The 13818-nt window shown below is 38.7% G+C and overlaps 1 protein-coding gene across 4 annotated transcripts in view; it reads left to right on the forward strand.

The window, feature by feature from the left end:
* LOC139792096 (serine-protein kinase ATM-like) overlaps window positions 1–7884 on the forward strand; it is a 71134-nt gene extending 63250 nt beyond the window's left edge. For 3 of the 4 annotated variants that reach the window (XM_071734921.1, XM_071734930.1, XM_071734937.1), the window contains 6 exons: window positions 836–1001; window positions 2208–2294; window positions 2373–2487; window positions 3889–3952; window positions 4595–4731; window positions 4864–7884. In XM_071734921.1, coding sequence (XP_071591022.1) covers window positions 836–1001; window positions 2208–2294; window positions 2373–2487; window positions 3889–3952; window positions 4595–4731; window positions 4864–5044 — 750 coding nt within the window. In that variant the 3' untranslated portion in view covers window positions 5045–7884. The remainder of the gene's footprint in view (window positions 1–835; window positions 1002–2207; window positions 2295–2372; window positions 2488–3888; window positions 3953–4594; window positions 4732–4863) is intronic. The other variant, XR_011724145.1, reaches the window with a different exon arrangement.
* The last annotated feature ends 5934 nt before the right edge of the window (window positions 7885–13818 follow it).

The following is a 13818-nucleotide window of genomic DNA, read 5'->3' on the forward strand; positions in this document are numbered from 1 at the left end:
TCAGCTGTTGAAAATAAAAGTAGTGTTTGAGAATGCAGCTGATATTAATGTAATGTCTTGACTGCTGTTAGATGGTGTGAAGGGCTCTCTGGCTTCTCCACCATGACGACCATGTACCCCAACCATGTTCCCCCCAAACTCCCCTCCAGAGAGTCAGTTCAGGGAGCTAAGCCAGAAGGAGACTTATGGTAAGTAACTGGAAGAAAAATACCTGGTTCAGTAGGTACCAGGAGAGGAAGGTTCTTTCTTCTGATGGTAAGTAGCTGCTGGATGGATTCAGCTGGTTTAGTTTAGTTCCATAAACAGCCTCACCATACCTTTAGAAAATTGCAGATTTTACTTTTTATCACCATGATTGCTCAAGAAGTTATTCCTTTTTAAATCTGTATAGTATTAAGAGGATGAAAGTATATTTAATTTTGGCTTTGTGCAGCTTTTGCATGTGAAAGTGAGAATGACTTGTCACAGTGACATGAGCCATCAGATAAGCAAAGGTACCAGAACAGAGTGCAAGGGGTTGTATCTCCCAGTAAGATGCATTTAACTTTCTGTGAATATAAAATAGATGAGAATAGATAGACTTTCTTACCCAAATAAATGGAAGTGGGTTTTTATGTGGAGCCCATGAGTTGTGTCTAAATATAATTGTTTAATGAACAGGTCCATTAACAATTGCTGTAAAAAAATCATTACTTCATAGCTCAGAGAAAGAAAGCAATGAGACCACCATTTGATGGAGAGTAGAAGGGCAGAAAGAATCTTATTTCTTTCTAAGGATGAGGTAATGTCCTTTTAAAGTAGACACTTGTGGAAAACATTTCTTATTTGTTTAAAGGAAGCACAAAAGAAAGATTCTGAAGAGAAATACAACATCTTCATGAAAGTCTGTGAGAACTTCCAGCCTGTGTTCCGTTATTTCTGCATGGAAAAATTCCTGGATCCAGCTGTGTGGTTTGAAAAGCGACTGGCGTACACGCGCAGTGTGGCTACATCTTCCATAGGTACTACAGGGCATCACTGGCATTGGCTTCCTGCACCATGCAGACAGTTTGCACCATTTCACAGGGTTTCCTCTGGTTTTGTCACATGTCAGAAAAGGGCAAGTAAGGGGCAAAAAATGCCAGCAAGAACACCACCTCAGCAGTCTTTTTGTTATTAGAATTTCTAATTCATTCCTTTCTGCACTAGAAAGACAGAATTAAATTCTATGTTTTTAGTTTTTATTTATTTTTAGTTTGTAATAGGTTTTTTTATGTTTCTACATGACAAGTTCTGTTGTTTTGATTTAACATTGATTATTTTAATCTCAAATGTTTTAACTGAGTTGAAAAGCTTAATCTTTTACTTTCTACTGGCATCATTAGCCATGGCTGAAGTGGTTCAGTTTTGTCATTTTTCCTTTGATTTTTCTGTCTTATTAAGGAAATAGATATTTGGATTGTGGATTTCCAGTTCTCTATTGTGTCATTTGATCATAAATTGTATACATTGCCATACATCCTATTTTAGATATTAGCGTGCTGTTTATACACTCCCTTTTTTTTGCTGAAAAAAAATTAAGTAAATCTACAGTGTAGCAGAGTTCAGATTGAAGATTTTTGTAGGAAGTACTACTGCTTTCCATGTCCATCAGCTAACAGGAAAACAGGAAAAAGTGTAAATTGCAGCAAGAGAGATTAAGTTTGGAGGTTTTCTGCATTTAAGGATAGTAAAGAAATGCAATATATTTGCATGACAGATCTTAAGTTGTATCACTGGATATTTGTAAAACTGACTTAGAAAAAGTCACTCAGAAACTATTTAGGTTGAGCTGGGGTTTTTTAATAGTAATAATAATAAACCCAAATTTTATTATGCACTTGCTTTTTATCTGGTTGGGGTTTTTTTTTTCTTTTTTTGAAAGCTGTGACATCGTTTGCTTAACTTACCTACAGAGAGAAATGAGCAAGATGTCTGTGGAGTAGAAAAGAAGAGTGTGCATCTTCTGATAAAAACCTTCTTGCTGTTGCATTCAGTTAGCCTTTTCTTTTTGGATTTATGGAATAGCATTTCCTTTTTACTGGAATAATACGGATGCATGGGGGAAGAAATATTCTCACTTGTTTTTGCTTACACATGTTAACTGATTCTAATAATTTCTCTGTTAAATTATCCCTGCTTTCCTACAGCATGTGAATACAGTTTCAGCACTTACATTTTTGTTTTAGTTGGCTACATTCTTGGACTTGGAGACAGACATGTTCAGAACATCTTGATAGATGAACAAACAGCAGAACTGGTCCATATAGATCTGGGTAAGTGTGACAGGCAAGAATACCTTAATTTTTCTTCACTTTAACATTTTTAAAAACATTTATTATCCTTTCATTTAGGGGTTGCTTTTGAGCAAGGTAAAATCCTTCCCACACCAGAGACTGTTCCATTTAGATTAACCAGGGACATTGTGGACGGAATGGGTATTACTGGGGTGGAAGGAGTCTTCAGGAGGTAAGTGCATTGCAAAGGGGTGAGGAGGCAGCAGAGTGCTTTTGGCACGAGGATTGTCCTGTGTTAAACAGTTCTGATGCTTGAGAGGAGACTCAGATTTCTGCTGTTAATATCCAAACATAAATGCTGTCCTCTAACTCAAATGTTGTTATTTATATAACCAGTCACAAGCTCATAATTTTTGCCCAGCTTTTCATGTTCCTCACTAACTAATGGGTTATTGTCACCCTTGTGTGAAATTTTGGGATGGCTCAGTGCTTCCAGAGGCTCCACAGCTAAATTTCATCTCTTGGTTGAGACTGCTAGATTTTTTTCCTTCAGGATATGTATTTTTTTCAGAGCTATACTATCTATTCAGAGCTATTAAATTTCTTCCAATGGTTTTGTTCTGTCAATTTTTCTGTTCAGTTTTATGTCACTAATTTGCAATGTTATCCTCTTTTGGATAACATATTCAATACCACTTTGCAAGTGCAAAATAGAAATCCCATAAGAGACTTGAGCTGCAAAACAGAAAACCCAAAAGGGCTGATTTTCTGTCAACCTTCATTCTGTCTCCTGCCCTAAAAAGCAGGATATTTCTCTCATTCAAGACTTTTCATGTCTTTAAAAAAATATGCAGTTTAAGTGTTGTCTTTGTAAGGTAGCAATTAACATTAATAAGGAGTTCCTACTATAGCATTGTCCTATGAGGGATCAGTCACTGCAACTTCTATTCTAACACAGATTTATGTTACTTCTGAAACACTTGTCCTGTGATAGAGAAGGGTTGGCTCCAGCTGAAACACATCCAGTGTAAAAGGCACTGGTGCAGATCCTGTTTCTGTCTCAGCCAGACTGACTTGTTTGTGGACTTACACCTATCCTGTTAATTACAGGTCATCTTAAGACTGGGTGTGAACATAGTTGGCTTTGTGTGTGTTGTCAGCCTGCAGGAGACAGGAGCTCTAATCCTGCTTTCATTGGAATTCCTGTCCCAAAAGGAAAGATCCATGTTCTTTTCCACAACCTTAGTTTGCTAGGGAGTGAATGTAGGGAAATGTAAACTCATTGGAGAGATTTCAGAAATAGCTTCTAGCTACTGGAGCTGCTCATTGCATGTAAAGGAACCCTACCAGGATTCTCCCCTGTCTTGCCTGGCACTCACATTTCCATCCAGCCAAACAGCACACCTCAGCCAATCATAGAAACATTTCAGACAGGAAAACAGGTAATCTGTGTCCTGTAGGGAGTGTAATCAGTGAGCTACTCTGGTCAGAGAGGTTATTTATATGTTTAAATTAACCTTTAAAAGGGCACAAATATCCATTATTTAAATTATTAATTTTTTTTTAAATTATGATGAAAATACCATTCTATTTTATCAAAAAGAACCTAAAAATACAGTGAAATATCTTCTAGATGCTGTGAGAAAACAATGGCTGTTATGAGAAATTCTCAGGAAGCTTTGCTGACTATTGTAGAGGTATGAATTTTTTAATTCTGTCTGATAGTTACCTGCCAGAATATGTTCAGCTTCTTTGCATGCATTACTGTAACAAATATTGATGTAGGGTTGTTTTGTTGTTGTTAAATTTGAATGTAGTGTGTTGGCCAGATGTGTTAATTCATGTAATCTTCAATAAAATTATAACCAGTTTGGAACTCACCAGTTCCAGGCATATGCAGTTTTCCCTCTTTGGTGTCTAAGTGCAACCTCCTAGCATGAGCAGTGCTGACTGAATGAATCCTCTTTGCAGAAGTCACAAAGAAGAGAATTAAAGTACTTCCTAAAAAGCAGCTTAAGATATTTAATAAGATATTTATTAAGATATTTAATGCCTAGAAGTATATTAAAAAGTGACCTCTTCATTGCTGAGATGGGATTGAGTGGCAAAACTGTCAAGTATGACAGAAATACCTGCAAGTGAGCTGATGCAGTTTTGTTGTTGGGTTGTCTTCTGAGTGATTTAGCCCAATTCTATTGGATTTAAAAAAAAACAAAACCAGATCTCCTAATATTGAGGTTCATGTGAGCATTACCAGCTGAGTGTTTCTCTTCCTGCTAGGGCACTGGACTAACTGTGAGTAACAGTCTAAATTAAATAGAGGTTTATTTACTGTGTAGGTGCTGCTCTATGATCCTCTTTTTGACTGGACCATGAACCCTTTGAAAGCTCTGTACTTGCAGCAGAGACCAGAGGATGAGGCTGACATGAGCTCTACACTCAATACTGACCCACAGGAATGTAAAAGAAAAGCCAGGTGCAGAGTATTTTTCTTACTGTCTGCCTGATGCACTGTTGCTTTATGGTTTTCTTACTGAGTGTTGCTAATGTTGTTGAGGATCCATATCCAGTGCACCTCTTTTTCTTTTTTTTTTTATTCTGCCAGCAGTGATGACCAGAGTTTTAACAAAGTGGCTGAACGTGTTCTGATGAGACTTCAGGAGAAGCTGAAAGGTGTTGAGGAGGGAACAGTGCTCAGTGTGGGAGGGCAGGTGAACCTCCTCATACAGCAGGCCATGGACCCTAAAAATCTGAGCCAACTCTTTCCTGGATGGAAACCCTGGGTGTGACTTGAAAGGATCCAGCACAGTTTTAGAAGAAACCCATTTTTATGCAGGAAGTGTTTTAACATTTCATATATTTCATACATTTAACATTTCATTTAACATTTCACTGTTAAAAGTTGCATCAAGAGCAACTGTGAAGGTTTAATACATCTTAGTATGGGGGGCTTTTCAGTAACCTGTTACATTTTTTGTCCTCTTGTGTTCACCATACGGTTCCAAGCAGTGTTGATGTTCCTTGTGACTTGCAAGGACTTTGCTTGGGTGTACTTAGTGCTTTTATATTCTTAAAGCCTGAGATTTGTCACTTTTGTTTGTATATTAAGTAGTTGGAGTCTTGTATGTAATTATTCTGTATAGCAACATGACAGTGTAGAATGGACAATCTAAAGTGCATTTCAAAACGAGGATTATACTTTAAAGATGATGCTACAGTCAGTATGAAAGAAAACCAGAGAACCTCATTTTTAATGAACTTCAGTTGGTTTTTCCTAGCTTAGCTAAATGGACATTTTAAAATACAGATAGGGACTTTCAGCAAAGTAGAATGTGGATGTTTTTTTCCTTTGTAAATTAAATTTTTTTTGGTACCTTATTTTTATAACATTAATAGTTTGAAGCAATAAAAATACTTAGCTTTTTTAGCTCAGAATTCCTTGATAAAATAGACTGACAATCCAAGGAAGCTTTGCATTCCAGATATGCTTCTGAAGCAAACAGTCATTTCATCTGGAAACCACACCTGTCAGAAACATTGCAGTTGTGTTTTGAGCACTAAAATCTCATTCTGATTGATTTCACTTTTTGCAGAAGAAATTGCACCTTCTTCAATAAAAAAACCCTACTGTAACTGGATAGTGTAGGAATATGGGTAATAGGAGAACCTAATCAAATAACAGTTTCTCTGGTATATTTAATACACCTCTCCGTTATCTTTATATTTGAAAATATGAATAAAATTTGGCATGCTCTTATAATATTTTAGTTTACATTTCATACATTTTACAGCATTATAAATGAAAAATTTGTGTTCTAATTAGCATTTCACTGATTTTTTTTTTTATTTGTACAGTGTTCCCACAACTTTTATTCTGCATCTTTGTTTTAGAAGTTACTGTCAACATGGCAAGATGAGTCTTCTGTATTATATTTTCATGAAGCTGACATAAATTTAAGTTGATCTTAGAACCAAAAGTACATCCTGGCTTTCTATGGGGAAAAAACTCTCATCCAAGGTTACAGTAGTTTGTTTTCTGAAAAGGAAATTCAGCTGAGAGAAGAGACATTCTATGGGGGGATTTTAAGTGACACTTAGGAAAGTGGGAAAAATCCTACCAAGCAATTATGGAATGGCAAGCAGGAAAGGACTAAACAAAAGCACTTCATATTTTTTTTAGTTTTAAACAGAGACTTTAAAATATATGTTCTTTCCTGAAATTTTTCTCATGCTTCTCAGACTCTTAGAATCATAGAATCTGCTGAGTTGGAAGGGACCCTTCAGGGTCATCAAGTCCAACTCCTGTCCCTGTGTAGGGCACCCCAAGAACCACACCATGTGCCTGAGAGTGTCATCCAGATGCTTCTTGAACTCAGGCAGTCTTGGTGCTATCACTGCTTCCCTGGGGAACTTGTTCCACTGCTCAACCACCCTCTGGGTGAAAAACTTTTTCCTTATATCCAACCTAAACTTCCCCCAGCACATTTCCTACCACTCCTGTGGGTCCTATCATTGGTCAGCAGAGAGAAGAGGTCAGTGCCTTCTCCTCCTCCTCCCTAGTGAGGAAGCAGTGAGCTGGGATGAGCTCTCCCTCAGTCTCCTCCAGGCTGAACAGACCAAGTGCCTTTACCTGCTCCTCTTACAGCTTTCCCTCTAAGTCCTTCACCAACCTCCCAGCCCTGCTCTGGACACTCTCTGGTAGTTCTGTGTCCTTTTTGTGCTGTGACACCCAGAACTGCACCCAGTACTCACGATGGGGCTGCACCAGTGCAAAGTGGGACAGTCACCTCCCTCGCCCAGCTGGCAATGCCGTGCTTGATGCACCCCAGGACTCAGTTTGCCCTCCTGGCTGCCAGGGCTCATGTTCAATTTGCCACCAACCAGAACCCCCAGATCCCTTTCCACAGGGCTGCTCTCCAGCCTCTGGCTCTCCAGGGTGTGTGAATATCCAGGGGTACCCTGTCCCAGGTGTGGGGTCCAGCACTTGTCCTCCTTAAACTTCATACGATTGGCAACTGCCCAGCACTCCAATCTGTCTGTATCCCTCTGCAGGGCCTCTCTGCCCTCAGGGGTGTCAACCACTCCCCCTAATTTGGTGTCCTCCACAAACTTAATTAGTAAGCCTTCAAGTCCTGCATCTAAGGAATTAATAAGTATATTAAAAAGAACTGGCCCTAGAGTGGATCCCTCTGGAACCCTGCTAGTGACTGGTTGCCAGCCTGATGTGACCCCATATATTATCACCCTTTGAGCTCAACCCATCAGCCAATTTGTCACCCAGAGGAAGTTCTTTAGGCATTTTTTTTGTCATTTAATGCTCTAACCCTAGCTATCACATAAATTTATATTGCATAAAAGCACTTGGCAGATCCTGTCCTTCCTTCATGAGTTACTGCTGCTCCACTTGAAAAAGATTATTTTCATCATGCCAGGCTGCTTCGTAGTGCAAACAGTGAAACATTAATATTGACTGTCTCTGGAAATTCGAACTTCACAGGAAATAATTATTCCTATGTAATGCCTTTATTTCTGTATTTAGTGCCTGGACTTTGAATGTCTGTACATTTTCATTGTTCAAGCTGAATGAAACACAAATAAAACAGATGTAAATATTGTAAATGTAATTAAACACTGCTTGCATTCTTTGCTGGCTCCTGTAGCAGTGAAATGCCAGTGAGCTGACAAGCATATAAAAACAGGTTTGCATTAACAAACTGTAGTCTCCAAAACTATGTGTGACACAATTCTGTTACTGTGAGATCTGGTTTAACTAATCCAACATTCTTCAGATAATTGTCATCAGTGCAGTCTCATGTAGCCAAATAGTAACCATCAGAGACTTCTTGTCTTTTGTGCCAGTTATGCCTTCATTTTTAAAAGTCAAAACTAGACAGTGAATAGCTTGCAACACTGTATCATCTATAGATAGATGTTTTCCTTGTGTAAGAATAAAAATAAAACATGGATGGAAATGCTCTTTAGTTCTGAAAAATGGCTTTGCCACAAATGGTGTTGCTGATGGTAAGGTGGATTAGTGTTTGAGAGCCTCAAATATACTTTATTAGCAAGCTAAAAATAGGTGGAACAAATCAAGTTGCCTCTTTAGCATTTTTTTAAGGAATGTGTCTTAGTAATTGTAAACATTTGCATTCAGAAAAAGTAATTTTTAAGAAAATGAGCCTGTGATCTAGTATGATGGGGAGGAGTTTTTAAACACGAATATATTTTTTTGAAATCAGATGTTTCTGGTGAAACATCTGTTGAAGTGTCCTTAGGAGTATGAACTGTAGGAAAGTTAAGTATTAGCAGGTAAGCCAATTTGAGTTAGATACCATCAGCAAAGAACTGTCCCATGAGTAGGAATCAGATTTAACTGGCCACCTGATGAGGTACATCCAATTTAAATAAAACAAGGATGTCAGTTTTCATGAGTGCAGATCTGAAAACTTCTGTTGTTCTTACAGGTAAAACCAGCCAAAAATAATTTTCTCAGTTAACTACAAATTAATCAAGTCACTATACTGTGTTATTATGAAACTCCTGAGATTTTAAAAAGTACTCACTACTACTAAGTGTTTTTGAATGCATTAAAATACTAGGCTTCATATTTTCAAGGCATAATGCACTCTGTTTTATATTGTTACTATCTAGAATAATATAATGGTTTGGGTTGGAAGGGATCTTAAGATCATCTCGTTCCAATCCCCCTGCATGGGCAGGGACACCTCCCACTAGACCAGGTTGCTCAGGGCCCCATCCAACCTGGCTGTGAACACTTTCAGGGAGGGGGCATCCACAGGTTCTCTGGGCAACCTGTTCTAGTGTATCAACATCCTCATATTAAATAATTTCTTCTTTGTGATCACTCTAACATATGCTCTTTCAGTCAGGCAGTGCTTGTTTAGTCAGCCTCTATTGCTCAAATACAACTCTGCTTCAAATCACAATGGAGTAGAGCAAAATATGAACAAAAATTAGCAAAATAGCCATTTAAGATTTTTATCCAGTGGAATAATGTCTTCCTCAGAGAAAATGTGAGCTTACTGATCATAGACAGAATCATAGAATTGCTCAGACTGGAAAAGACCTTCAAGATCATCGAGTCCAGCCTTGTCCTAACCCTATTACCCTATTCTTGCTGACCCACCACTAAACCGTGTCCCCGGGCACCACATCCAGGTGATTTTTAAACGCATTCAGGGGTGGAGACTCAACCACCTCCCTGGGGAGACTGTCCAGTGACTAACAACCCTTTCTGTAAAGAAGTTTCTCCTGCTATCCAACCTAAATCTCCCCTGATGCAACTTGAAGTCCTTTCCCCTTGTCCTGGCATCTGCCACAAGGAAGAAGAAACCAACCCCACTCTCACTACAACCTCCCTTCAGGTTTTGGTAAAGAGTGATAAGGTCTCCCCTCAGCCTCCCTTTCCCCAGACTATACAGCCCCAGCACCCTCAGTCAGTCCTCATAGGGGAAATTTTCCAAATCCTTCACCAACTTTGATGCCCTTCTTTGGACTTGCTCCAACACCTCCGTGTCCTTTTTTATTGAGGTGCCCAAAACTGGACACAGTACTCAAGGTGGGGCCTCACCAGTGCTGAGTACAGGGTCAGGATCACTTCCCTGGTCCTGCTGGTCACAATTTCTGACACAAGCCAGAATGCCACTGGGCTTCTTGGCCACCTGGGCACATTGCTGTCTCATATTCAGTTGACTGTCAATCAATACACCAAGGTCCTTTTCTGCCAAGCAGCTTTCCAGCCACTCTTCTCCAAGCCTGTAGTGTTGTCTGGGGTTATTGTGACCAAAATGCAGGACCCAGCACTTGGTTTTACTGAATTTCATACAGGTGGTGTCAGCCCAACAACTCAGTCTGTCCAAGTCCCTAAGTAAAGCCTTTCTACCATCCAGCAGATACACATTACCTCCCAACTTGGTGTCATCTGCAAACTTACTGAGGGTGCATTCAATCCCCTCATCAAGATCATTAATAAAGATGTTAAATAGGAGTGTCCCCAGCACTGAGCCCTGAGGGACACCACTCGTGACTGAGCTGCCAGCTGGATTTAACTCCATCGACCACAACTCTTTGGGCCCAGCCATCCAGCCAGTGTTTAACCCAGCAGAGTATGTGCCCATCCAAGCCATGGGCACACAGCTTTTCCATGAGGATGTTACAGGGGACAGTGTCAAAATCTTTACTAAATTACAGGTAGACTCCACCAACAGCCTTTCTCTCATGCACTCAGGTCACCTTTTCAGAGAACGAGATCAGGTTTATCCAGCAGGATCTGCCTTCATGAACCCGTGCTGACTGGGCCTGATTGTCTGGTTGACATTTGACTGATCTATAATGGTTCTTGAAATTATCTGTTCCATGACCTTCCCTGGCACCAACGTGAGACTGACAGGTCTGTTGTTACTAGGATCCTCTTTCCGGCCTTTCTTGAAGATGGGTTTGACATTTTCCAGTCTCCAGTCCAATGGGACCGTCCTGGCTAGCCAGGACTTCTGAAAGATGATGGAGAGAGGCTTGGCAACCACATCTGCCAACTCTCAGCACTCCAGGGGTTAAACCATATGGCCCCATTGACTTACGGGTGTCTAATTTATGAAGCAGGTTCATAACCATTTCCTCATGGATTACATAGGGCCTAATCTCTTCTCCATCTCTGTCTTCTATCTTAAGAGACTGTGTGCCCAAAGAACAACTAGTCCTGCTATTAAAGACTGCTGCAAAGAAAGTATTAAGTACCTCAGCCTTTTCTTGATCCTTGGTCACTGTGTTTCCCTCTGTATCTGATAAAGAATGGAGATTCTCTCTAGCTCTCCTCTTGTTGATATATTTATAGAAATATTTATTGTTATTTTTCACTATAGTGGCCAAGTTTAGTTCCAGTTGGGCCTTGGCCCTTCTAATGTTCTCTCTACACATCTTCACTCTATCTTTGTAATCCTCAGAAGTTGCCTGTCCTCTCTTCTGAAGACCATAAACTTTCTTTTTGTTTCCAAGTTCCAGCCAAAGCTCTCTGTTCAGCCAGGCTGCTCTCCTTCCTCCTTGGCTGTCTTCTGTGACATGGGATGGTCACCTCCTGCACCTCTAAAAAAGTCTTCTTAAAGTATGCCCACCCTTCCTGGGCTCCTCTGCCCTCCAGAACTTCCTCAACTCTCAACAACAGTCCAGAAGAGATCCAAGTCTGCTCTCCTGAAGTCCAAGGTGTCAGTTCTGGTCCTGATACAAAGTCTGCTTCTATGTGAAAAGGAGTAGAAGTTTCTGTGCTTTCTAAGCTATAGTGTGGAATCAGAGACAATTCTTATGGATTGTGCTGTGACTTAAGAAACTGGGAGTCTGAACAAAAGAGTGGAAATGCAAATAAAGGTATAATTTAGAACTTTAAAATTACATGATCTTTACCTATACCTGCTACAAATCCTTTTAATATTAGCTGAGGAATAAATAAATAAATAAATAAAAGCTACAGACAGCTCTACTTGTTACAGAAATGGAGAAAGAAGAGAATTTATTTTCCCTCAGATTGGACACCTTAGAAGCTTTCTGTAATTATGAAAAACAGATAACCTGATATAAATTTTCTGGTTTTCTTGCTTAGTAATTTCTACATAATATTATTTCTCACAAAATCAGCAGGTTGGCCTATTTTTGTTTTTCCAGACAGCAGTTTCAATTCTGTAAGTGTAAGTAAAAAGAGAATCTGGCTCTTCATGTGATTTTGTTTTGGTTTTTTTACTTACCTCCCTGCTTTAATCAGCCAATAATGTATGTTAACACACCTATACATTGCATCATATGTAAGTAGATCACACACACTAAAAGCCCTTTGGCTATATCAAAACACAGAAACTGAGGCCTAACTTATGCCCTATCAGCACATAGCAGTCACACAGGTGTAATTAAAACCAGTTTAAAATCAATTTATTTAGGTTGTGAAAACCACGATGGGTGCAAACCTCCATCTGACACACTTCTGTTTAGAATTACCTCTTATCTGTTTATCTTAATTAATAATTTACTCACAGGTCTTGTAAAGCAATGACAATGCACGAGGTATTGTGTTAAGGTAGGCATTATATGTTGAAAGATAAACACAGACCTTTGAGACTGTTTCTCCTCTGGATATAAAATGACTACTTAAAGCAAAAGCATTCTGTCATTATTCAGTTCCAAATTACCACCTTTACTTTTATGTAAAACATGGAATTAAGCTTGTGGGTTTCCTGTTTGCACCATTCCCTGTTTGCACCATTGCACCATTGTCCCTCTCAAAACACTTTCCATCTCACACCTACACTAAGTCTTGGGTCTTGCTTCTAATGGTTTCAAAGTATTCTCTTTCTTCTTTATTCCAAAAGCCTTTCCTGGATGCAGCTTTCAGCCTGTCTTTCCAGTACTTCACTCATTGCTTCCTGGTTTCAGTCCAGCATCTGCATTAGAGATGTAACTGAGGGGTCTTTTTATAGTTTGCTTCTGTGAAAGAAGTACTCATCACTTAATTATAGGCACACTTGAAGCTTTTAAAGTTAAATAAAGCTTTAAGAAATTGCAGGTCTGTAAAAATCATTGTAATAAATTAATTTGATGGCATAAAAAGAAAAAAAAATCTTTTCACATTTATATCCTATCCTATTACACTGTCCAATTACTCTTTATTAGAAATATGAGTGTCCCAGTAAGCCAGTGATACAATTGACTATACACCAAAGGGTTTAATGGATTTCTTAGCTGGAGGAGGAAAATGATACAACATGTTCAATATAAAAAATAAGTAATTTACTTTAAATGCAGATTGTCACAATGCACTGAACATATCTAATTTATTAATAATTCATTATTTTGATATTAGTCTTCCAAATCTCTAATTGGAATAATTATAATTTGCTGGAAAATTCTTTATCATCTATTAAGAAGAAAATTAGAGCTTTCTTTTGTACAGCACTCAATTTTTTTATGGTCTGAGAGTCATTTATCCTTGTGGAGTAATAGGACCCAGCTGTTCTTCCTGAAAGATTGAGTTCATATTGATGCCTGGCTTTTGTGATTTTTTCTTTTTTCTTTTTTTTTTTCTTTTTTTTTGTTATTTGCAAGAAGACACACATTTCCTAATACTGGAAGTGATAAATACAGACAGAAAAAACCTGCAGAGAACCACATTTGCCTTCATGAGTCTGTCTTTTTTTTTTCAAAAAGTACATCCAAGAACAAAATAAATTTAATTCTAAAATACATTAGGTATACACACAGTACTAATACAGCCCTGATTAACAAAACCACATGCCAACAATAAACCACAATAAAACTAGTTAATACTTAGAATAATTAAAAAATACAGAAACCTTGATGATTGCAACACCTGCATACTAAAAACCATGCTTGAATGGACTGGTAAGGCTTTGGGGTTCAGCTGCCTGACTGCCTTTCTACATGTTGCTATAGAGAACAGTTCATGTCAATAATTGTATATTTCACCATGGAAAGACAGTGTTCTTAGGTAGGGTCAACTTCCACAATAGGAGTGACTGGTATCTGCTTATTTGCTTGAAGATGA

The sequence above is a fragment of the Heliangelus exortis genome, chromosome 1, assembly GCF_036169615.1.
Source record: "Heliangelus exortis chromosome 1, bHelExo1.hap1, whole genome shotgun sequence".
Classification (NCBI taxonomy): Eukaryota; Metazoa; Chordata; class Aves; order Apodiformes; family Trochilidae; genus Heliangelus; species Heliangelus exortis.